The sequence below is a fragment of the Ailuropoda melanoleuca genome, chromosome 6, assembly GCF_002007445.2.
Source record: "Ailuropoda melanoleuca isolate Jingjing chromosome 6, ASM200744v2, whole genome shotgun sequence".
In the NCBI taxonomy this organism is placed as follows: Eukaryota; Metazoa; Chordata; class Mammalia; order Carnivora; family Ursidae; genus Ailuropoda; species Ailuropoda melanoleuca.
Genome location: NC_048223.1, coordinates 13327310 through 13353017, shown reverse-complemented (window position 1 = coordinate 13353017; position 25708 = coordinate 13327310). Strand labels below are relative to the sequence as shown.

Sequence of the window (25708 nt, the reverse complement as noted above, 5' to 3'; positions counted from 1 at the left end):
AGGGAGCCGGTAACTATCACAAATCTTTCCAGAACTCCATGCTTGGGACTATCTTCAGAGACATATAGTGGAATCAGCTTGCTTCTCTTAACTTCATTTTATAGCAGCTCTTCATTTTTGAGCAAGAAATATTATTTCTTAGCCTGTTCATCCCTCTGACTCATCAGATTTGGCTCCAAATGACTTTTGCCTGTTTCTAAAATCCAAACCCACTCTTGGAGGATAAAGAATGTGTTAGAGTTTCTGAAGGTTGTTCTAGAAGTCAGTGTAGATGGGCAGGTAGACAGAATTCATGGCAGTGGTTTTGAAGGGTAACAGCATGTTTTACACACACACACACACACACACACACACACACACACACACACACAGAGCCAGACTGCAAATAGTGAATATACCGGCCACTCCTGAGTAACAGGCCTGCAAGATCTGACTTCCAACGAGTGAGTTTAACAAACCCAGATCTTGGAGGAACCTAGAGCTGTCTTTCTCATACATCAAAGTCATGGTCTGGAAGCCTGAACAAGTACTTTCTAATGGATGTCATTGTTTTCTTTAATACTCTTATCTCAAGGACAGGTGGGCCATTTGCATCAATAATAGTGCCCTTTCAGAGGCTGTTAATATTCTGCTGGTTGTGCAAAGCTGCTTTGTTTCTTCTCCCAGGAACAAGTTAGCTGGTGTCGCCTGCAGGAAGTCCCTAGCAAAGGACCAGGGGCTAAAGAGGAGGAGAACTTAAGGAGCAGACCAGGCCTTGCTCATTCCCTCAGTCTTCCAGGGTTTATTGAGGGCCAGGCGCTGGGATCGTGGAGAGGTCCCCCAACACAGTGCAGCCTGCTAAGGGCAAGCCCATGGGGAGGATGGATTTGTGTTTTAGAAAACTCATCGGGGCAGGGGAGTTAAAGAGAAGGACTGACAGAGTGACTAGGAGGGGGAGGGACTTCAGTTAGGAAAGGGACAGACTGCACAGATGAGCTATGGAGGAGATGGGAGACATGGGTTTGGCACCTCAACCCCATGATGGGAACAGAAATGGAGAGGGTGGAGTCCAGAGTGCTTCCTGGATAGCTGGCACAGGGCCTGGCAGGTGGAGGTGCCATCCGTGCTCAGAAGGCCTGCAGAGAGCGTGGGGGAGTGCCATGTGTCCGTCAGGAGGCGTCCTGCAGGCTGCTGGGGAAAAGAGTCTGGGGCACTGGGGAGACGTGGAGGTTGGTGGTATACCCTGAGGTGGCTGCAGCCTTGTGTGTGGACAGCATCTCCCAGGGTAAAAAGGGAAAGGAGAAGAGATTCCTGAGAAACCAGTGGATTTCACTGGTCCCAGACATTACTGAATAAAAATGCAGTTATGTAATACCAGTGCTGCAAAGCTAAATGCATAGAGTTTTTTGCTTGTCGAAATCAGCTAATAAATTAGTCAAAACATAATTCCCTGTCCTCAAGGAGCTCACAGCCTGGTAGCGGAATCCAAAGTCATACACGGAGCAATTAACAAATAGTTCAAAACAGTGTATTATGAAATGCTAAATTGTGTGGAATAATCTCAATCATGCTTTAAGCATTCAGAAAACTGGTGGCTGAATATAAGCTAACAAGGCACCACGGAGGGCAGAATACCTGAGATCGCTCACAGGAGGGAGCTACATAGAGAGCTTGGCTCTACCACCCATCAGCTGCCTGACTTCAGGCCAACTACTGAATGTCTCTGGGCCTCAGTGTGCCGGTTTGTCAACAAAAGGTTTTGGTCAACATGACCTACAGTGGTTTCCAGCCAGATCTGTTCTTCTCTGGTTCTCTGTGTTGGAGGAATTGAGATGGGATGAGGGTGAGATAGAAGAAAGGTGTCAGGCCAGTTAGAACATCAGCAACAGCTGCAAGAGGCAGGGGTGGGAGAGGGATGGGAGTGTGCAGATGTGAGAGGATAGGGCCCTGGTTTGAACCCTTGTCATCTCTTGCCTGGTCTGTTGTCATTACTTTCTGACAAACAGCAAGCCAGGGCATAAGTCCAGGCATTAAGTAATGCCAGCCCTGGTGCATGGTCATGGGAATACAAGAGAGAAACCAAATAAGAGGAACATTGTTCTGGAAGAAATGGCAAATTACGGCGACAAAGTGGGTGTGTTAGACATGGAGGGTGCATTTGGCCTGATACCTGCCTGACTCCAGGCTGGAAAATCAAGTGGTCCTTGAGTGGGCCCCTGGGCCCAAGGTTCTGATCCCATCTTTGGACCACCCTGGTGATTATACTCGGACTCCAAGCATCAGTGATAGGGATTCCTTGGCCACCTGTCCCCTCTCTAGTTGCCATCTTTGCCTCAACTTCAGCATGACTTGTTCATCCACAGATAAACTTGGTCAAGCAAATACTGGTCACTTGGGATATAAGGATAAAGGAGTGAGAAGGGCATCCTTGGCTCAGTGGATAGGTCAAACAAGGGCCTAAAGTTGCAAGGGGCATGCCTTTTGTGGATAATAGAGACCAAACCAGCATTGTTGGGGTGTCGAGGTGTAGGCTGGACCAGAGAACAAAGAGGTTTTTTTTTTTTTTTAAGATTTATTTATTCATTTTAGAAAGAGAGTGCATGCGAGATAGCCTGAGCAGGGGCAGGGGCAAAGGGAGAGAGAGAGATTCTCTAGCAGACCTCCCGCTGAGCACAGAGCCTGACTCAGGGCTTGATCTCAGGACCCTGAGATCAGGACCTGAGCTGAAATCAGGAGTCAGACACTTAACCGACGGAAGCACCCAGGCACCCCGAAGAGGTTTTTTTTAAAAAGCTAGATTGAAGTATTAGTTGCATGTCATAAAATTTATTCATTTGAATTGGACAGTTCAATAATTTTTAGTAAGTTTACAGAATTGTGTAGTTATCACCACAATCCCATTTTGGAACATTTCCATCTCCTCCACAAAAGATTCTTCATGTCCATTTGCAGTTACTGCCCATTCCCATCTCCAGTGCCAGGGGAGTACTAATACTTTTCTATCTATAGATTGCCTTTTCTGGACAGTTCATCTATATGGAATCATGGAATATATGGTCTCTTGAGTCAAGTTTCTTTCATATAGCATAATGTTTTAGAGATTTATCCATGTTGTTGCATGTATCAGCACTTCATTCTTTTTAATTTCTGAATAGTATTCCATTGTCTGCCCACATCACATTTTGTTTAGGTGTTTACTAGTTGATGGACATTAACAAAGGTCTCAGGTGCCGTACTGGATCTAGTTGAGAGCTCCAAGAACGGAGGACTGAAGTGATTGGTGTGCAGCATTATGAATCTTAGTCCACAAATAAAGATGCACAAGAAAAATCCTGGACCTTTTTTTCTTTTAGTCAAATTATTTCAGACTCTGAGCACTCCCTGTCCCACCTGTTGATGAGAATTTCAGTCTCAATTTTTTTTAAAGATTTTATTTATTCATTTGAGAGAGAGAGGGGAAGAGAGAGCACGAGCAGGAAAAGAGGCAGAGGGAGAGGGAGAGGGAGAAGCAGATCTCCCACTGAGCTGGCAGCCTGACATGGGGCTTGATCCCAGGACCTGGAGATCATGTCCTGAGCTGAAGGCAAACACTTAACTATCTGAGCCACCCAGGCACCCCTGAATTTTAGTCTCGATTAATGGTTCTTTTCACCATGCTTGTGCAAAGCTCCCAGAGGTCCCACTCAGAGCAAATAGAAGAAGGCTGCTACATTGTCCATAGGCCCATGATTCTCTGAGGCCCAGCCATTTCCAGGTGTCCTGAGCATGCATAAAATTCTGGAAGTGGTGGTGGCTGAATGTAATAGTTGTTCATACCTATCTTTACATATATAAAAGAATATCTGAGGCTTGATGCTAGAAGTGAATGGCTGGTCAAAGAGTATGTGCAGTTATAATTTTGAGAAATAAAAACCAAAATTTTTATGGAGGCTGTACCAATTTTCTCTTCATCTAGCTATGTATCAGAATGCTTATTTTCCATACCTTCTCCAACACAGTGTATTACCAAACTTCTGTCCGACCAAAAAAAAAAAAAAAAAGGTATCACAATGTGGTTAATTAACCATTTTGGTTATACTGAATAGAGTTCAATATCTTTTCATATGTTTTTAAGCTATAGTTGTCTCTTTTTTTTAGTGAGCAGTTTATTAATATCCCTTGCCTAGTTTTGTATTTTACTATTGATATAGAGACTATCTTTATGTATTAGGGGAAATTAACACTTTATCTATGATAAATTACAAATAGTTTCTTCCCAACATGTTTCCTTTTTTTTTTAAATTTTATTTCTGTCCATTTTTGTTATGCCACTTAAGAAAAATTGTGTAGAGGGGTGCCTGGGTGGCTCAGTCATAAAGCGTCTGCCTTCGGCTCAGGGCGTGATCCCAGTGTTCTGGGACCAAGCCCCACATCAAGCTCCTCTGCTGGGAGCCTGCTTTTTCCTCTCTCAGTCCCCCTGCTTGTGTTCCCTCTCTTCCTGGCTGTCTCTCTCTCTGTCAAATAAATAAATAAAATCTTAAAAAAAAAAAGGAAAAATTGTATAGAGTTGAATTGATCAATCTGTTCATTTGTGGCTTCTGAGCTTCATGTCATAATTACTGTACATAAATTGTCTCTGTGGTTTCTTTTAGTATTATTATGGTTTCATTTCTAATGTTAAAGCTTCGATTCACTAAGAATTTATCCTGAAGTAAGGAATGAGGTATGGATGCAAAGTTGGTTTTTCCAGATGGCTACTCAGTTATCACAATGATTTCTTAAAATGATGTACCTTTTTCTACTGATCTGAGTTGTGGCCAACAGTTTAAATGTTGAGAGAAACTATTGATATGACTTCTCAAATATTTCACCACACTGTCACCAGTATGCTTTCGAATACCCTCTGCTCCAGATTCTTACCAAGAATTGATATTTTATCTTTCTAATTTTTTGCCAAGCTGATAAACAAATCATGATGCTTTGTTGTCCTTTTAATGGGAAAAGACAATTATCGAAAGGAACACAGGAGACATAGGTCAGTTGCCTGGAAGGAGAGGCTGAGAAGGTGCCTCTGAACAGAGACCTTTAGGAAGTCAGCTTTGGGACAGGCAGTGAGAGTGCGTCCCAGGGACCTGGGCCGGCGCAGGCCTTGGCTGCACGAATCTGGGTGCTACACATCTGTGGGGTAGGGTATCCAGCGCTGCTAAGGCCCCTCTTTTTTAGGGAGCTGGGAAGCAGTGTGCCTGGGGACACAGCATAGCTCAAAGTCTGGTTGGGGGTAGGACTGATGCGTGGAAGAGCGTTGAGGGCTTGCATGACCCGTGGTCTGGTCAAGTCTTTCTCTGGCCCCTCCCCACATTCAGCTCACGAGAACCTAGAGATTCTACCCCAGGATGTCTTTTCAGTTTCCACAGGTCTAGTCCAACCTACTGTCATGTGTTGCTGGTACCACTATACGCACATCCAGTTGTCCTGACCATGCATTGAGTGGCTCTCCAACCAAGTTCCTACATCAGAGAAATCTTCTAAAAACTCAGCTCTGATCACCTGTACTTTTCCTCACTAAAACTCTTCAGTGATGGCCAGCTCCCCTCAGGATGAAATTCAGAGTTCTAGACCAGACTCATCCTCCCCTCAGTCTTATTCCTTCACCTGCAGCTTTTTATGACTCTTCTGTCACACATTACTCAATGGCACCAGGCCACATTTTCCCACCACAGGGCCTTTGCACTTGCTCTTCCTGGGCCCCAATGCTGCACTCCGTCTCTGTCCCTCTTGGCCCCCTGCAGACACACACTTCTGACTAACTCCTGTCCGTCCATCCCCTCTCAGTTTGGTGGGTCTTCCTTGATACTCCTCTCTGTATGGGGTACAGCCCCTCTCTTGGCACCCTGTAATTTTCCCTCACAGCAGGTTGTCATTATTTAGTTATTTTAATAACCATTTAGCTAATTTCTGTTTCTCTCACTAGATTATAAGCTTCATGTTGTGGTATCCCCAGTGGCTAATAGAATGCTTGGCATAAAGTTGGCATTCAGTAAATATTTTTTTCATTGATGAATGAATGAAGTATAACTCTAAAGCAACGAGGCTGATTCCAAATATCACAAATGAAATAGCAGTGTTTGTCCCTCCCTGCTGGGAATGCCATTCCACCCTCATCTCTGTTTGCCAAAATACTCTTTTTCTTCAAGGCCCCCAACCCTAACTGCCACTTGCCTGGAAGGCATTCATACCTCCTCTAGCCCTGCTCTGATCATGTTTATTTTTCCAATCCCTGTCTTACCCACTGGCAGGGGAATGTAAGAGAGAAAGAAATGAATGTGAGACTCTGTCATGGCCTTTCCCCAAACATCAAGGAGTTATTTTCCTTTCTCTCAATTTCTCTCTACCCTTTCCCTTTGAATATACAGCTGTATTTCTCCTAATTTGCTTTGATTGCTCCCTTAGGAGCTATCATGGGATCAATTAAATCTGTGTAGAGTTTTATAACTCAGGGTCACCCAGTATGATTCCTCATTTTACAGATGAGAAAACTGAGGCCCAGAGAGGTTAATGTTTGAAACAATTACCTCTGTTGGGTCTTATAATACCAATCAGTGTCATTTTCTAAGATAAATGTTCTCACTATCCCAGCTCCACAAGGGTAGACATGCCTCATTCTGTCTCCTTAAGACCTGCTGGGGGTGACAGTCTCAGTGCTAAGGTGAGCCCCGAAAGGCAGGCTTGCTGTCCTGCTCCCACACATTGAAGCTGTGGTAGTCTTGAGTGGGCGAGGGGCTCTGGCTGGGACAGATTCCTCTCCTAAATGGGGCCTCGGGCTTCACCTGTGCCTTGACAAAGGTGCCCCGGGTTCGTGCTGAGACTTTACCCAGCCTAGGTGAGGTAGCGGCCGGGGAATCTGCTGTTTAAATCCTTGCAGAACAGCAGAAGAAACCCGTCCTGCCCTCTGAAGTCACGTAGGGTCCGCTGGGAAAATGTTATTTCAAAATGGCCACGAAAGGGAGAGAGGTCTGAAAACTTGAACTGAAACCATGGCCAGTGACTTCTCCCTAATATATTTGCTTCTGGTTCCAAAAACCCAGGCAAGCAGAACGTAACTTTAACAAACACATTTGAATGGAACATAACACAATCTTTAAGAAGGAATTGAAAAGTGGTTCGTTGACATCTGAGAATCAGTAAGAAATTAAGCAAAGTCCAGGTGAGGTTTGGCCATGTGCAAGGATCTGGAAGGAGCTCACCCAGGATGCTAGGCTAGGGAATGGATCTTCCCGGGGGTGCTGGCAGGGGTGGGGGAGAAGGGCCTTGGATGGACTGCTACGCAGGTGCTCCAGGGGCAGGGCCTGGGCAGCAGGCGTGCCCGCGAGGTCACTCTACAGGCCTGGGTGGGCAGGGCCAGCTCCCCAGGTGCCCATTTCTCCTCCACGCCATACCTGGTCTTCAGATGCTCTGGTGTAAGTTTGAAGGCCACCCTGACCCTCCCGCTCCGACAGGGGGTTTAATTCTTTGCAAGAAGCAGCTGTGTCTCTTTCCCATGCACACAAGATTGACTCGAACTTTTTAAATGAAGAATTCCAGTTTGTGTATTTCAGCTCCACACTATGAACAATAAGCAATTAGCACAGTAGTTAAAGAAAGAAATGGGTACTATTTTCTACCTTTTTTTTCCCATTTTTTTTTTTTGCCACTGCTAAATATTAAGATCAAAGGTCTTTATTTTTTCTTTTCACCTTAGGATGCTTAATTTCTTCTGTCCTCCCTTATTTGTTTCTGGCAAGCAGAACAGAATTTAACAAACACATTGAAACTTCCTGGGAATACCCCCAGTTCTTGAGGTCAGGGTCCTGAGAGCTCCCCAGTATGGACAGCTGCTTCCTCTGCCAGCCCAAGAAAGAATGACCCAGTGACTCTTCTCTGGCTTCTGCGGCCGAGTGGCTTGGTTAAGGAAGCCGTGCCTCCTGCCCCTTATTACCTGTTACTGAAGTAAGTTAGTGGGTGCATTTCTATGGCCATTCAAAGCACTTCTTCCTATCTCCTGTCTATCCTGTCACCTCTTAATGGCCATGTGTCCATGGGTGAATTGCATATCTTTTCACCTGTAAATTGGGGGTGACAGTATCTAGTTTTCAATGGTATAGGGAAGACCGAAAGACAGCACTTAATAAACACAATGTTTCTCTTCTCCTTCCCACCTACAGGGCTGCTAAAAATGAGTTTTCTTTTCCAGTGCGAAGCACGCTGTCTCTCCCCTGCTAAGAAGCTCTCCTTCCTCCCCGCGTGACATCCTCCATCATTCCCTTCCATCCGGTCCCTGCTTGCAGTTTACACACAATGAAGCTTGATTTGCTTCCTTAAGGATCTCACTTAGCAGCCCCTACTCCTACAAGTTTTCTGGTCTAGCTCTTTCAAAGGGATTGATGTTATAAAACAAAAGTTTATGAGAATCTACGTTTGTTGAGAAATTCTGAAAAGCCTTATATTTGTATGCTTTTCACGACTCCAAAGGAGCTGCACCACAATAAAGGAATGAGGTTCAGAACTGAAGATTTCCAAGGTGAGGGGTGTCCTGTAGTCAGACCCCTAATCCATGGAGTGGCTGTGGGGAGGAGAGGCTGTGGCACTGAGGTCTCAAGTCCCTGCTGTCGCCCAGGCCGGGAAGCTGCAGGCTGTCCCTGTGGAGGTAATGAGACATAATCATGGCAGGAGCGCTGTCGGTTTGATGCAGGAAGGCTTTCTAGAGGGAAGTCTGTTATGTTTCAGGGTGGCCATCAGAGAAATCTTTGAAGTCTGCTTATGAGGATGTCTTTAAAAGCGTGTTAGGGTTAGGGGTGTTCCTGTCTTAGGTCAAGCCGCTGGGCTGGTGAGCTCGTAAGGCCCCCTCCAGCACCAGGCTTCTCTGCTCTGCCTCCCTTTGTCTTCTTACTCTCTCTTTTGTGTTTTTGCATGTGTGCGTCCGTGGCCTGCCTGGTTCAGTGGGAGGAAGTCAGCGGCTACGATGAAAACCTGAACACCATCCGCACCTACCAGGTGTGCAATGTCTTTGAGCCCAACCAGAACAACTGGCTCCTCACCACCTTCATCAACCGGCGGGGGGCTCATCGCATCTACACGGAGATGCGCTTCACTGTGAGAGACTGCAGCAGCCTCCCCAACGTCCCAGGCTCCTGCAAGGAGACCTTCAACTTGTACTACTATGAGACTGACTCAGTTATTGCCACCAAGAAGTCGGCCTTCTGGTCTGAGGCCCCCTACCTCAAAGTAGACACCATTGCTGCGGATGAGAGCTTCTCCCAGGTGGACTTCGGGGGAAGGTTGATGAAGGTCAACACAGAAGTCAGGAGCTTTGGGCCTCTGACTCGGAACGGTTTTTACCTCGCTTTCCAGGATTATGGGGCCTGCATGTCTCTCCTTTCTGTGCGTGTCTTCTTCAAGAAGTGTCCCAGCATTGTGCAGAATTTTGCGGTATTTCCAGAGACCATGACGGGGGCAGAGAGTACATCTCTGGTGATTGCTCGGGGGACGTGCATCCCCAACGCAGAGGAAGTAGACGTGCCCATCAAGCTCTACTGCAATGGGGATGGAGAGTGGATGGTGCCCATTGGGCGCTGCACCTGCAAGCCTGGCTATGAGGCTGAGAACAGTGTGGCCTGCAAGGGTAAGTCCCAGGGCCTCTTAAGGCCTCTGCTTCCTGCCCACCTGGGGCAGGGCCCGATCAGCAAATTGTTCCCATCTTCAGCTCTGGGTCACAGAAGAGCAGAGGAGCCTAATGGCTTATTGTAAAGCTCTGGGGAACCTACATCCCCAGTGTGAGGCATGATGATTTTTCAGCTGTGTCCAACCAGAATGTCAGTGTTCATGGAGAGGAAAGAGATAGGGAGAATTCCAAACAGTAGATAAGAACCCAATAACCACTCAGTTATACTTAGTTTGAGGCCATGGACATTCATATTCTCTCTCACATGCATCTGTGCACTGTCTCCCCCTTCCTCCCACCATCCCTCCCCTAGACACACATACCCCTGTGTCGCGTTAAGCCCTGTGCTCTGAGGCACGGAGGATTTGGGTGTCATGGACAGTTCACTCAAGGGTAGTTGAGAAGTGCCTGAATTTGGAAAATATTTATGTCATTTCAGTTCAGCTCCCCCACTACCCAACTTGGTCCTGGACCCATGTAGCTCATGAACTCAAAGTCCTGTGCTTAGCTATCTTGCTCTAGGGGCTCAATGTCAGGTCCTGGGGCAGGGATGGGGCCTCGCTTTCCTGTGTCCTGGCAGGAGGTGAGCTACTGGAAATGGAAGGTGGTACCAGCTATTGTATTACCTTTGCTTGAATGATACAGAGCGGTGTCGTTGGGGAGTGTCAGGGTGCTGTGTGCTCACATGGGCTCCCCTGGGTCCAGAAGAGCACATATCCAATACATGGTAATAAATGAGCTGAACTGGCTGGAGATTCTCCTCTGAGAGTGAATAGGAGGGTCTAGAGAGCCCACAGCTCATTTCTTCAGTAAGGTCACGGAAGCTGAAAACAGGTGGGGGGTGTCCAGCATTGGAAAAGAGAAGACTGCTTTCTTTTATGAAATTTTGCCCGTGGCAGTCAAAGTTTCAGATTCACGTAGACCTCAGAAATGACCACTTGCCCCTAGCTCATCATTTAGGTTGCTCCAGACCTTTGGGGGACCAGTTGGAGTTGGAGCTATAGTAGCTCTTTCTGCTCTGTCATGAGCTTCCTGTCACTGTCCTCCCTGTTGTCACCCCCCACACCTGAGCACCAGACCATCCTTGCCCGTCTCCTTCCCCACTTCCTCTGCTCCCCAAATGCCTGCAGCTAGGCACCGGGCACAGGATTGCTAATGCCCATCAGCGCTGCAGTCCTTTGGACTCAGCTAATTGCCTGGGCTGGGGCACTCATGCAGCCTTTCTGAGGCCTGCTGAGAGCGGAGAGATAGGCCTTTGTGTCTTTATTGGATTTCTTGGTATGGTACCCGTGATGGATGGTGTGGACACAGAGGGGAGAGAGTGCCAAATCAAGTGATGAATCAAAACAGACAGTTTTAAAACCAGCCTAGCCTGGCCCCACAGCACTCCTCTTTGTCCCCTTGGTTGGGGGTAGTGCGGGAGGTGTCAGGGTCTGAGTGAGGACCCGGGCATGAGGCTGAGTTCTTAAAGGTGCGGGTGTAGCAGCTGCCAGGCATGTTTGCAACAGTGCTGGTGATTTCTCCAGGCTTCAGACGGCCGCCATGCTGCACTTGCTGGCTTCGGCCCCCTCCTTTTTCTCATTATTTCCCGAGCAGAATGGCAGGAACCAGAGCAAGCATTGATTGGTTCTGATTTAATTGCGACTCTGGAAACAGGCTCTCATTTCTTTGGGCTAATTGGAACTTGTCTCTTTGGGGGGGTTCTGCTGTCGGTGCGGCCTGTCGTTCACCTCCTGTGGTTGTTGTGGGAGGGCCTATGGAGACAAATACGTAAATTCAAGTGGTTTCTTTCCATTCTCCCCACCCAGCTCCAACCCCCTTCTGACTGTTGTGGACATTCCTCATCTAGAGTTATTATGAGCCCAGCTTGACTTCACAGATTGCTTATTGCAAACGGATTGGAGGCTGGAGGAAATGCGGAGGCCACGCACAGTCACTTTGCCATTTTAGAGGTACAGGCAGCCACGTTTTGGTGGCATTTCTGAGAGTGGAGAGTCGTAAGCCTGATGGCATCATGGGTCTTGCAGGCCAACAGCCTGGCTGGGCTTAGGGCCCTAGAAGGGCAGAGAATTGCCTTTGCTTTTCTGTCTCAAGAACTTTAAGACGCATCCTTCAGACCTTAGCCGTTGGCTCTGCCGGCAATCCGGCTGTGATGGCTGAGCCAGAGATCCCTTCCCTGGCCTTAGCGGGCTGCCCCAGGGAGGTGAAGAGGACTTGGCCATTGACAGTCATCTTGGGAGGACTCTACAGCCTTCAGAGGGAGATGGGCAGCACATGTGGTAAGATTTGTGACAGTTCCCTGTGGTATGTCTCCAAGCAAGGGTACCCCACCCATTTTGGGGGCTCATGCTGTGCTGTCAGGGGGGCACCATATAGCCCTTCACAGATGTTGTGGGGTGGCCTGCCTAGTATAGCCAGTTTTCATGAGGCCAGCAGTGTGGAGAATGGGGGATGCCAGAGAATTGTGGGTGAGCCTCCGTCAGCTGTCCTGGTAAGAGTGGAGAAGGATGGCAAGCTCTTCTCCCCCAACACAGCCCCAAGAATGAATGCCCTGCAGCCTGGCTGGGCAAAGCCTGGGTGGTCCCGGGCTTTACACAATTATGTTGCCCTGATAAATTTTCTTTTCTGGATATTTGAATCTGGGCCTTTGCCCATGTCAGATCTATAGAATATCCTTTATATTATTTTTTGGCAAGACAGACTTTCAACATGGACAGGAACTTTATTCTGACTCTTGCCTACATCTGCTAAACCCTCTGCTGTCAGAGTCATGGGGAACAGTCGCTTGGTTGTGCAGAAACACCAGGAGACCAGTTAGGCAGCCCAGCCAGTGAAGAGTGGTCCAGGTCTAGAGCTGCTCCTGTTCTGAAGAGGGTAGTGGCGAAAGGGGGGGCAGGCAGAGAAAGTGGTGGAGGGGGAGCTTACACATTAGGATGTGCGGCAAGCGGCAGATGCACTTTCTAGAGGGCTTCGTGACCCGAGACCTCTGCCAAACTCATCCTTTCTGCTCACACAGGTTGTACTGATCAGGTAGGATCATAGTAACCTGCTGACCCCACCAATGACTCTGACCCCATCCATGAAATTGTTAATTACTAGGAAAATGGCCCATCTGCCCCAACTTCAAGCCTTATGCTCATAGTCTAGTGGATTAATGAGCAATCATGGCTTTGTCTTTACCTGCCCCATACCTTCCCTACTCAGGTTGATGGATAAGTTGATTTTCTGTGTGGGTCCCGCAGTCTGTCCCTCCCTGGGGCCAGGGACGCTGAGAGCTGGTGCTCGGCAAGCTCTCTCTGTGCTGTGGAGCCTGAAATATGGTGCCAGCTGCAGTCGGTTTTGGGGATGATGGCCGGGCTGAGACTGACAGTTGCTAGGGGAAGCCTGGCATGGGCAGGCCTCTTAGCTGTCTGTTAGAAGCTTCGGGGCTATAGTATCCCATTTAGATGCCCAGGGATGGGTCTCAGGTGCTAGGACAACCTCTGGCAACCAGATCCTTGCTGAAACAAGGTACCCACAGGGCTTGATTCTGTTTCTGCCCCCGAGTGCTCCTTGAGGGCCTGCCTTTCCCTCCCAGGCATAGTCCCTGGAGCTTCCAAAAGGAGCTGCCTCATTAGCCTGCCTTCCCAGCCACATTCAGGGCTCGGGGGATGACAGTGCTATCCATGACCTTCCTTGTCATCCTCCTTATTCCTGCTCCTGTAGGAAGAGGCCAGCCTGGGCTCACCACTGTAGAGGGCACTCACTGACCCATGGGGCCCAGGCCTTTGTTTTTGGTGCTGTCACTTGAAGGGGGTGCAGGGAGATGAAAGGGGAAGGGGGTGCATCAGGTGGAAGTGGCCTAACCTAGAGACAGGAGCTGGTTTTAGGCCTGGCTCTGCTGTAAGCTTCTGGTGGCTTTTTGGTAAGTCCTCTCCCATGATAGCCCCCTCTTCTCTGCCTGCTTCTCAGGCTGTGTGAAAATCAAGTGGGTAGTGGATATGAGAATGCTCTGGAAGCCACGTGATGCCGTGTCATTGCCCTTAGGCCCTAAAACGCACCATTTGACTCTGGCTTCTAGGGGAATAAAATTCTGGAAGGAAGGTGGCATGTGGAATCCCCACTCAGAGACACGGGTCAGCAGGAGACTTGAACATTCAGTCATCACCTGCCTGCACCTGTGCAGGCCCAGCTCCATGACTGTCCCGCAGTGACCTGGGATCGGCATGTATGTGATCCACTGTCCTCCAACAAGTCAGTGGGTCAGTTAACATGCATTTGAACGGTGTGGCTCATGCAGCCCGCCTTGAGGCAGCTGGGGTAGGCAGGTGGTCTTTGTGAGCTGAAGGTCTGAGAGGACTCTCAGAGCCTGAGAGAGAATGAAGGTCATCTGAAGCAGTGATTCTTGGATCCAGGGTGAGCATGAGGACCCACAGGAGAGGTTTTATAAAATGACATCCCCGGTGAATCCCTCTGAGATGTATTGGGTAGGTCAAGTGGAGCCCAGGCCAGGAACCCCAGATATAAGCACTAGACCAGAACCATCTGTGTAGGAACATGGAAGAAGGGGGCTTGGGGGAGGTCCCTGGAGGCATCTTGGGCCTGTGGGATTTGCAGAAAGGGGGTGCCTGAGGGGACGTAGAGGGTGTCGGGGAAGAGGGACTACAGCAGCGGGCTGGAGGCACAAGGCACGCAGGCCAGCAGGGAAGACAGGCTCAGGGATCACTGCACCTGGACTAGGGGCTGGGAAGGCTGTGTGGGGCCCTGACACGCTGAGCTGCTAGGAAGCCTGCAGCAGAAAGGAGCAGAAAGCTGAGGGAGGACTGTCTGGGGGTTACAAAAAGGAACGGCTTTCCTGAAGCTGGCTAGCACCAGCTGGGTCACTCAGGACTGTCCTGAGAACAAACATCAGGGATGCCACTGCTGTCCTCAAGGGCACGGTCAAACCTGCAGGACTCCTATGCCCTGCTCATGGCCTGCCAGTCAGGGTTGGGGCTGAGGATCCATGTTCCAGAACCAGGAATCCACACGGCTTTTCCAGGGGACTCTCAGGTCAGCTGAGACCATTCCAGCTCTGGATGTTGGCAGGGCCTTGACAACTTCTAGGAATGATCAAAGCAGTTCTTGGTGCATCCAGGTCTCTCCCACTCTGCCCCTTCCCCCGCCCAACCCCCCGTGTGTGTCAAAGCAGTGAGGTAAGGCCTGAAACCTCTCTGGCACTGTCTTGTGCAGCCCTCCCAGGCGCTCCTCAGGCCAGCCACTTCCCTGCCACCATCCCAGAGGCCCCCTCCCCTTCCCCGCTGCTTCTGCTCTCCCCTCTCTCCAAATAGGGACTTTTTCCTTGGTAATTTTCCACCTACATGTAAATTCCTTCATGCCTGGAAACCCAAGGGACATTTTGAACCTTTCAACAGTTTCGGCGCCTTTGTCAACTTGAGCGGCTGAGATGAGCCAATTTATAAGCCTGGGGGAGTTGAGATGAAAAATCTGCAGGATTTGAAGGCGGAGAAAATGTGTCTAATTTAGCTCCCTTTGGAAAAAAGTTGCTGGGGCCAATTCCATCTCCCTTGGGGTTGCTGGTCCCAGCTTTGGGTCATCACTGCACCCGCATCCTGGGCGCTGAAAGAGAAGGTGGGATCCCAAGGGGAAGGTGTGTGTGTGTGTGTGTGTGTACACGCGCATGCATGTGCACACATGCACTGAGCTGACAGCTGCATCCAGGGCGCTGGGGAACCTTGTCCGCTCGCTCCAGCCCATCAGCTATTGACTGGGAGTGAGAGGAAGCCTGCACTAGACAGCTTCCTCTCAAGCCCCAGGGAGACCAGCTCTGCTTAGGGCTCGGGGAGGCCAGGGTCATTAACACCGCAGCCTTGTAAGATGAGCTTCATAATAGGATTTCCCAACAGGCTACTTCATTTAGAAGCCTCTCGGGCTTCCTCTGCTCCCTACAGTGGCCCTGCCCAGCGCCCGCCAGAGAGGAATCCAGTGTAATTGGCTGGATGTAATGGGCTGTGACACCGGCATGAGCAACAGCAAACAGAGCTGCAAGGATGCCCCACTGCCTTCCCGACTCCAGCGTATGGGGCGCGAGCACTCGGTCCTGGACCCTGGTGGTAGTAGGACATGGCAAGGAGGGGAGGGAGGGGGAGATTTGGGTTCCAGGTGCCGTTGTGCTCTGCACTGCCCCTCTGCCTTTGAAAGACAGGGGTAGAAACACCCAAATTCCACTAGTGTTGGCCAAACAATTGTGATTCTCCCAGGTCAGTGGGGGAGTGACTGAGATTGATTTGGCAGTGTTCTGTGCCTGAGGACTGCCCTCGGTGGGAGTCCATGACGTAATAAATGTGTGTTATCAGAGATGCCGACAGAGACACCGTGCAGTCATTACTCAGAGGCTGCGGGTAGTGGAAATGTCACTGGGCTGGCAGTCCGGTTGGCTCCATTTACGGCACCCTCATTGGCCCATGAAGAACTAGGGAGTCTGAAACTACCCGGGCTGGGGGGGGGCGTGTGGGACGCCGAGAGACCGTCTATTCTGACCACCACATTATCCGTAGAGAAAGGGTGGCCAGGGAGCGTTTGTGGGTGCCAGTCTAGAGAGCCCTGGCTGGTGAACGTCAGAGCAAATGAGACCCAGGAGCATCAGGGCACTGTCAACCCTCCCCTCCCTGGTCTGGGGAGGCCACCATCTGCCTCTGCACCCGAGACTGGACTGTGTTGAAATTAACCACCCTTCAACACACAACATGTATCTTCGGGACCATCAGACTTCTCAGCTATTCTCACATAGATTCCCTCCCAGTGTCTGTGCTATCCCTTGTTTTTTCTTGGGTTGGGCTCCCTGACGCCATGTTCTGTGGCAGTACATTTCCATACTGTATATAGCACAGAGTGCCACACTGACTATCACTACCTTCTTTTTAATCTCTCTGGGTGCAGTACGGTCTCCAGATGCTCTGCCAAGTTGATCCGCCTGTGAGGCCATCCAGAGGGCACACAGCTTCTCAGGGTGGGGGCAACCCCAAGCTCCCGGGGAAGGATGAGGTCTAAGGCTTTGTGCTCACAGAAAAGGACAGAGGGCAGGCGGTGGGGCTGTGGGCTGGAGGCCCGGTGGTGGCTCTCTAATGGGCATCAGGGACCAGCATGGGCGCCAGGGCTAAATGCCAGCTTAGGCAGGGTGGTGGTCAGACGTCCCCCTTTTGCTTCATGTCCCCATCTCTCTCTGGAGCTGGGCAGTCCCTGCCCGAGCACAAACAGCCGCACAAGCCCCCTTGCCTGGATGAGGAATCACTACATTTGAGTTTGAAGCATGAAGATGAAAATCATACCAGATTTGAGCCTGCTTGGAGTGGGGTCCTCCACTTCTGGGCTCCAGGGAGCTCTGATGGTCTAAATTCTTTTTCCACTGCCTCTGGCCATTGACAAGCTGGGTTGACAGTGCCCTGATGCTCCTGGGTCTCATTTCTCCCTGAAGGCAGTGGGGGAAGAAGACTGAAAAGAGTCAGCCCAGGGCAGTTGCCAACAGAGAAGGGAGGCATCCCAGACACGGGTAAACCAGAAGCAAGCCTGGTTTCCCAAGAGTGCTTTGCCAGGGACAGTGAGAGAGGGGCACACCTGGCCTTTTCCTAGGGGAGGGGGTCTCTGCCTGTAGGGGTCCTATCTCCACTCTCATTGCTGGCTGAACTAAGAGTGTGGGCATCAGTTACCTGATGGGGTAGCTGAGTCTTTTGTTTCGAGGGCCAGCTAATGAGGGCAAGGCAGGCAAATCCTGGGGAGATGTGGCTTCATACAGAGGAATATGTCTAGGTCGGCTCTGGTCCCCAGGAGCTATCCCTTATGACAGAGAGCATCCCGCCTTCCTGTGTGCCCTCCGAGCCTGCTACAGAATGAGTCTGTGCAGCTGCAAATACGCTGGACTCATGGCGCACGCACGTGAGGGGGTGTGTGTGTGTGTGTGCGTGCGTGCGTGCATGTGTGCTCATGGCCAGGGACTCAGGAGGAAATCAACTCGGCCACATCAAACCTTGTAGAGGCTGTTGAGGGTAAAGGGGCACTGTGGGGAGTCTTAGGAGGATTCTTGGAATCACAGGACAGAAATTCAAGTCCAGGGAGGGCCAAACCCAGCCATAACAGGTTTTTATCAGAGCTGAACAAGGAAACGGGTCCTTTGGTCTCTGGCTTGTCCTTGGCCTCTGTCTGAAAGAGCCCACCATCCGTATCAGCACACATTCCTAGTGGGGGCTGGACTTACTTGGTCTTTGGATATGACCCTTGGGGACCTGCTCTGCTCACATCCTTGCAGGCCTGGGCACTTCTGGCCTTCCATTGCTCTGTCAAGCTAGATTCCACGCGTGAGTTCATGTGGCTTGAGTGGTACCTATGCTCATTCTTTCTTTAGGTGCTTACTGGGCAGCTACTGATGCCAGGCCCTTTATGCTTCTATACTCAGATTGAGCAATTTTACTTCTAAGAATTTGCTGCATTCTTGGTTCTCGGAAAGTGCTTGCAATATCCAAAGGACGAGGGAGCCACAAGTGGCTGTTGCCCTGGTGGGACCCAGTGGGGGATAGCCCCTCCCAGCTAGGGAAGACCTCTAAGGACAGTGAGTCCAGCCCACCAGATAACACTTTGCTTTCCCACAGTGTTCCCCCAGCCTGCTTTTCAACAGCTCCAAGGATGGGACACTTGGATTTCCCGAGGCAGCCTGGTTCATGGGAACCCTTCTTCCTAGTATAGAATCAGGGGACCACTGATCCAAGCTGTGGGGTGAAACTTTTGTACAAATCTCTCTTCCACCAAGTTACCCTTTGATGTTATTTTAAAATGTTTTAGGGGCACCTGGGTGGCTCAGTTGGTTAAGCGTCCGACTGTTGATTTCAGCTCAGGTCATGATCTTAGGGTCCTGGGATCGAACCCCATGTGGGGCCCCCACTCAGTGGGGAGTTGGCTTAAGATTCTCCCTCTCCCTCTGCCCCTCCTGCTCATGCTTTCTCCCTCTGTCTCTCCCTCTCTCAGGAAAAAAAAAAGTTTTTAAACAGGTAGTACATAGGGAAAGAAAGTTTCCCTCCCACTCTTGTCCTCACTAGGGTCCCTCACCGTTCCAGTTTGTGATATTCTCTTGCAGAGAAGGTGTGTGCATTTGCACACCCAGAATATAAATCTATCTTTTTCCCACTTGCATAGGGCCATGTTACACAGGCCTTTCCACCCAGTCCCTCCTCCCCTTTCTTATTTAACAATGAAGGCTAACAGTAGCTTGGCTGTATTACATAGAAATTGCCTCATTTTTAAAAATAATTCTGTAGTATATTATTGAATGGGTGTGCCTTTTTGGTCCTTCACTTATATACATTTAGGTTGCTTCCTGGTTTTTTCATTATTTATTTCTAAACAATGTTTCAACAAACATCCTTGCATTTATCTTTGTGTGCAAGCCTATCTGTGAGTCAAATTCACTAATTAATTTATTCAATGAATATTTATTGAGGACTTTTTATGTGCCAAGCACTTTTCTAAGAACTAAAGATGCAAGAAATTCTTAGAAGAAAAGTTGCTGAATCAGATTATATAAATTTTTAATTTTGATAGATATTCCCAAACAGTCCTCCAAAAAAAGGTGTTTTCTACCAATTTTGCTACCTCCAACGGTGTAAGAGAGTTCCTGTTTCCCACACTGTTGCCAAGAGAATAAAATGTCCATCATTTTTATCTTTGCCAATCTGATAGATGGAAACTGGCCTCTACTGTGGTTTCAGTTTACATTTGTCTTGCTATGAGGGGCATTGACCATGGCAAAGTTCCACGCGTTGCCCTGTTCAGGAGTTGTTCAGGACTTGACAAGTGTGCCCGTTTCACACATCATTAAATCGGGGGAGTTTGCTTGTTGCAGACCATTTGGAGTTTGCTCCCTCCCTATGTGACATGGTCCACCCTTCATTTTCCTCTGTCCCATTCCCTCCTGCAGGGCATCCTGCCTTTTATCTGCTCTTTGCCCACCTATAGCATTAGACCATTTCCACACATGCCGTTCATCCATGTTTGTGTTTCTCAATCAGTGGCAGGTGACCAGTCCACAGATGGGACAGGACAGATGCAGGTGCTGGTGCTCAAGGGTCAGCCCCGTCTCCTGGTCCAGTTCCAGAAAAGCCAGCCAGCCTGGTTTGACGGGAAGTACACCTCGCTTTTCTTATCCTTCCTCTCCTGCCTGGAGCCAGTTCTGGGCTCCCTGCTCACCTTGTGCAGCCCTGCTATGCCCCACACATCTCTCAGCTCTCACCCCCTTTGACCCAGGCCCCCTACACCACATCCTTTCCTTCCATTCTTCCAGGTTACCTCTGAGGCCTCGGGCTTCAGCACACCCTGGTGGCTCCCCGCCAGCCTCCCCTTCCTAAATCATCAGTGCACAGCCCTCACTTGCCTCGGCCTCCTCTTCATTTCTCCTGCACCAACCCATCCTCAGCAGAGCTTCCCATCAGCCTCAGTCCGGCCCCTGACCAGGCAACTGTGCTCCAGGCCGCAGCTCAGCTCTCCTGAAGTCCTGCTTCTGCAGCCTGGTCTTAGCCCTGGGTAGCTGCTCACTGCTCCTTCTCTCTGTGGCTTTGTCTTCCGGCTCTGTGGGTTTTCTTCCTCCCTGAGGCCACAGACTTCCTTCCTCCCTTCCTTGTTTCAGTCCCTCTCTCCCCCTCTTCCGTGCTCCCCTCCCCTCCTCTGTGCTCCTCTCCCCTCCCCACCCCTTCTTCTCCCTACTCTGCTTCCTTCCTCACTACTTTTCTGTTAAAATAAATATATTCAGGTTAAAAAAAAGTCACTTTAAAGAAAAATAATAAATAATACATTAAAAAACATGGCGTGTAGATATGGCCACAACCAATGCTGACTTGCCCTGGGCACTTGGGCTAAGGAAGCAGCTTACACACTCTTCAGGGCAGTCCCACGGTTCATCATCAGATCGTGGTGAGGGCTAGAATTTGGGTACGGAGCAAGCCTTTCTGGTTTGGCTTCCGGCTTGCACTGAAACACTAATACAGCATGGCTATCATCTGCAGAGCACTCGCCAGACACCAGATGCTCTGCCTCGTTCTTTTCCTGCATTATCTCTGAAATCCTTACAATAGCCGTATGAGGTGCATATGATTATCAACCTCATTTTTCAGTTGAAGATACCGAGGCACAAAGAAGCTAAGTATCTTTGCCAAGGTCATACCGTGTAAGGACTCTGGGGCCGGCTGCTAACTGCTGTTCCCTACTCCTCCCCCACACCCCAACCCTGCAAGCTGGAGAAGCTCAAGATTCCTTAGGGGCAGACCTGTGATTTGTGGCGGGGTTTGGGGCTTCACTATCCCCTTTGGACTGAGATAGACTCCTTCACTAAGGGACCCAAGGAAAAGTCCTCAGTTTGATGTATGTTTCCCGTTGGTCAGGGATGACGCAGGAGGTCCGCGGAGGGACCTTGCTTGAATTGGGAGGCCCTCCGCCTCTGTCTTCTGGCCAGCCTTCAATCTCAGTCTCCTCCCCAGGCTCCTTACGGGCAGGGCCGTGCCCGCTGTGTCTCTGCGTCCCAAATGCCCCCTCTCTGCCATCTGTTAAATGAGAACAAAACAAAATGCATTGAAAACAAAATTTGTGGACGCAGGGTGAGCGCCGAGGAGGGAGCAAAGCTTTGCATTAGGATGTGTAAGAAAACCTCCAGCAGCACTGAGTAGCGTAAGCCGCGAAGAAACCAGGCGGGAGTCGCTGACAAGGCATGCGCTTGTAGCGGTGATGATGGCAGAGCCAGATGGAGGAAGTAACCAGGGATGGCAGAGGCCTTGTCTGTCTGTTGTCCAATATAGTGACACGCTGTGCACACACACGCCCAGAACAAAATCAACAGAATGGCCTCAAGCCCATACGTCGTGAAACCCTTTCACTAAAAGTTGGTGATAACGCCTCCATTTGACAGAGGACATAAGGTCAGTGCAACGTGTGTATTTCAAGTGGAAAACGACAATCTGCTCTTTGCACAAGATGGGTAGAGCTTCTCATTGAAATTGTATGGAATGTGCAACACCCCTGCCAAATCACGAACTTGGCAAAATTTTGCCTGTTCTGGGAATTAGGCGATTTGAGGGTTTCTGTTTGGTTTCTGGGTCTGTCCCACACATGCCTGCATTGATCTGAATGTGGAGGTCCTTGTGACGTGGGGCTTTTCTATCCTTACTGGTTCTGTTCGTCTTTGCCTCTGCATCTTTGGCCAAGTTGGTCTCCCTGTTTTCTTTTCCTCCGTTTATCCTATTCTCTAGTCTGTCTTCTCTCTGGACTTGATTCAAAAAGGAAGAAAAGAGAAACACATTTCATTATAGAAGTTTAATGAATGGCTAGTTATTTCCATTCACTGTTTTGATTTTTTCCCTAGGAAACTGTTTAGATGCAAATTGCAATAAAAATGAGTTCTTTCATTCAATAAAATACAGGAAATCAATGTTTATCATTAAAATCAATTGCAGATATTACAAGAGTGATTTTTGTCATCAAATCATTAATATATAATCACACATGTTGATAATGAGATCATTCATTAAAAAGAAGGATAACTTTTTTTTTAAGCGTCTTTCTAGAATGCCCTGCTTCTCTGTGCCCATTTCTTTACTTTTCTGGAGCATATTCTGCTTTCTTTCAACTTCTTCAACCCCATTCTTGATTATTTTCCCCTTTGAGAATTCTTTCGAGCTCCCTTTTTTCCCCTAACGTCTTTTAAATCTTTCAATCCAGCTACCAGTTAAAAACCAGCAACCAAAGCCGTTGATTGTGGAATTTAACTTTCCCAGTCAGGGTGACTGATTCAGTCTTTGGGGTTGACGATGCCCCTCCCCCTTTGTGGGTACCTCTACCCGCTCACTCAAGCATTTCCTGTAATGGAAACTCAGGTGTTTGGGCCTGACCGCACCAAAGTGAGCAGTAGATCCCCCTTCCCTCCAGGACTTTCTGCAGCCCTGGGGGCAATGGCTTCGCTCCCCAGAGAAGGTAACACAATAGTATGCAAGACAACTAGACAGCCATACACCCACTTCCTAAGGCCCCAGGAGGAGGAGGCAGAGATGGCTGCCCCTGGACATCCAGTGGGTTGAGGCCTTCATCCCCTTCCTACCCTGGCTTCCCCCATGGGCAGGGCCTTTTCAGGCCTTTCCCCACAGACTCCTTTCCTGCCCATAGCTGTGTGCCGGTCCCTCCTTCTGGGCCACAAAGAGCTCTGTAGACAGACATTGTGCGCTGTTTGCCAACACGGGGGCCCAGGGACACAGAGGGGGTGAGGGAGAAGCCATCTGCTCTCTCCTTTCACACAGACCTTTGCTTTCTCCCTTTCACTCCCCTCGCTCTCTGTCTCTGAACGTGCATACAAAAATAAAAAAAGCAGTTGCTAATTAGAGCAAGAGAATGAGAGTGAGCCTGGAAGGGGGTGCAGCGGAGAGACAGCCCCCGTGCAAACCAGCCCACTGGTCAGAGCCAGCTGGGGAAGGGCGAGGGGGGCGCTGAGGGGGCTTCAGAGGGATATTTTGACAAAATAAGCAACAAAGCTTCTTCTCCAGAATGGCAGAGGGGCTTTGTCTTAACTTTTCATCATAGAGGGGGAGGAAATAAAAAATGACAGAGTTTCTTGTCAACTCCCACTGCTGGTGTCCACCGACCTTTGCTCTTATATTTTCACTCCCTCAATAGCCCTGTAAACAGTAGTCTCTATCGGGGGGACATTTAAGTGTGTCCTTTTATGGGTAATTTTTGTTCTGGCTGATAGCTAGTGGGAAATCACTGGCCTCTCTTCCCAGGCATTGCTGGCTTAGGGGAGCGTCCCCATGCTGGAGCAGCTGAGTCATCAGGAAGCCTGAGCTGGGAAAACAGCCCCCGACAAATCAAGACTTTCTGTCAGGGCTTTATCCCCCCCCACTCTTTCTTATTCTTGGGTCACCAGGTGATTTCTTTTCCCAACCCCATGTTGTTAGATTGGCCAGGAGCAGCCTTGATGTGTGTGCTGAAGTGCGTGGCTGGGGGAATCACAGCCAGTGTTAGAACAGGACGTTGTCCCGGTCCTGAGCTCGGCGAATGCACCCCATGCTCATGGAAGGTTCTGGACACCACAGCCAGGGCCAGGGCCAGGGCCAGTTCTGCCATGGCTTAGAGAGGACCCTTCCCATCTTCTTTCAGCTAGGCTCACTCTGAAGGTCTGGAGGTCCCAGGAGGACTGCCTCTGGAGAGCCAGGTGACCTGGTGGCTAGGCCTCTATTGAGAGGCAGTTTTTCCAGGCATAAGCTCAAAGGACGGATGCCTCAGAGAAGGGAAGATTTTGATGTCAGTACCCCTGCATTGAAAGAATGAGGTGATTTTCGGATTTCTTGTGAAGGTGAACAAATGCAAACGAGAACATGGAAGCCTCATCATGATACACCATGGTACTAACTCACCAGGGAGGAGGAAAGGAAAAGGACATGGAACCTGGGAAGAAGGATTATCATTAGTTCATTCTCCTCCACGGGCTGTTTAAGGTGATGGCTACCCGTGAGAACACAGAGTGACCTCTCCGGAACTGCTGAGAAAATCCTCTGACTCTGGGATGAGGTCCCCAAATGAACTTTTCAGGGATCTATACTCAGGGCACCTGTCTCTGGCCCACAGGGGTGCTTCCCAGGAAGCTCAGTGCAGCCCGCCTTAGCCCTGCCCGAGGACCCCCCTGGGGAAACAAGAGCACGGGTCCACGCACAATGCAACGAAGGCAGGCAGCAAAGCTATTGAGAAGACAGCCACAGATGGGTTGCTGGTCAGAGCCCATGGCAGGAAAGCTTGGGTTGTTCCATCCTGGCTTTGCCTTTATTAGCAGGGTGGCTGCCCTGGGCCTTAGTATTGCTCTGCATTAACTGGTTGTTTAGCACTGGGATCAAGCTTGCTGTGAAGACCCAGTGAGAATCAGCCTGTGTGGAGCTCAGTAAGGTTCGAAAATGGGTGTCGATGTTACTAGCATTTTTGTTACTAAATAAGCGAGAGGATAATTTTCTGTTTGGTGCTGGTTCCCTTGAGACATAGAAGAACTGTGGGAAGAATGTGGTAAATGGACAGAGATCCAGAAGGCCTAGATAACATGATCTGGGTCTTGGGTCCTTAAAATAGAATCGTTGAAGATAATCACCCATCTAGTCATAAATGGGTGTGAGTTTGTTCAGTTTGTCATGCAAGGTTAGATTCTTTATTTAAATTATTTTTTAAAATTTTTTGTGACTTTAAATTTCAATTAAGATATTGTCTTACAGAAGGGCACCTGAGTGGCCCCGTTGGTTAAGCGTCCGACTCTTGGTTTCGGCTCAGGTCATGATCTCAGGGTCGTGAGATCGAGCCCTTCACTGGGCTCTGTGCCCAGTGCAGAGTCTGCTTAAAGATTCTTTCTCCCTCTCCCTCTTCCCCTCCCCTGCACTCTTCCTCTCTCTTCAATAAATAATAATGAATAAATCTTTAAAAAAATTGTTATACAGAAAATTTGACTTCTTTTGGTAGAAAGTTTTACGCATTTTAATGCATGCACAGATTTGTGTGACCGCCCTAAGACCCAGAATTCAGAAGAGCTGCCTTATGATGTTGCTTTCTAGTCACTGCCTCTTCCCACCCCCAGCCCTGCTACCAGTGATCTAGTCTCCATCCCCTTGTATCATCTTTGTACGTGCAGCCATATAGTAAACCCTTGAGACTGGCTTCTTTCACTGAGCGTAATGCCCATGAGAGTCACGTAAGAGGTTGTTTATATCACTAGTTTGTTGGTTTTTATTGCTAAGTAGTATTCCATCGTATGGATGCACTGTCGTTTATTTATCCTATCCGTTCACCTGTTGGAAACCATTTGGATTGTTTCCAATTTTTTGGTACTCATGAAGAGAGTTGCTGTGAACATTCATGGACACATTTTTGTGCAGACACAAAACCATTTTCATTTCTCTAGGTCAGATACCCAAGAGAGGGATTGCTAGGTCATCCAGAAATTGGGTGCTTAATTGCCAGGTGGGTCTTCAGAGGGGCTATTCCATTTTGCGTTACCACAACAAGTGTTCCACATCTTTC

The 25708-nt window shown here is 49.2% G+C and overlaps 1 protein-coding gene across 1 annotated transcript in view; it reads left to right on the top strand.

Annotated features, from left to right (window-relative positions):
• EPHB1 (EPH receptor B1) overlaps positions 1–25708 on the top strand; it is a 425223-nt gene that overhangs the window by 148531 nt on the left and 250984 nt on the right. Inside the window, exon 3 of the mRNA XM_034661964.1 lies at positions 8935–9616. Within this exon, the coding sequence (XP_034517855.1) occupies positions 8935–9616 (682 nt within the window). The remainder of the gene's footprint in view (positions 1–8934; positions 9617–25708) is intronic.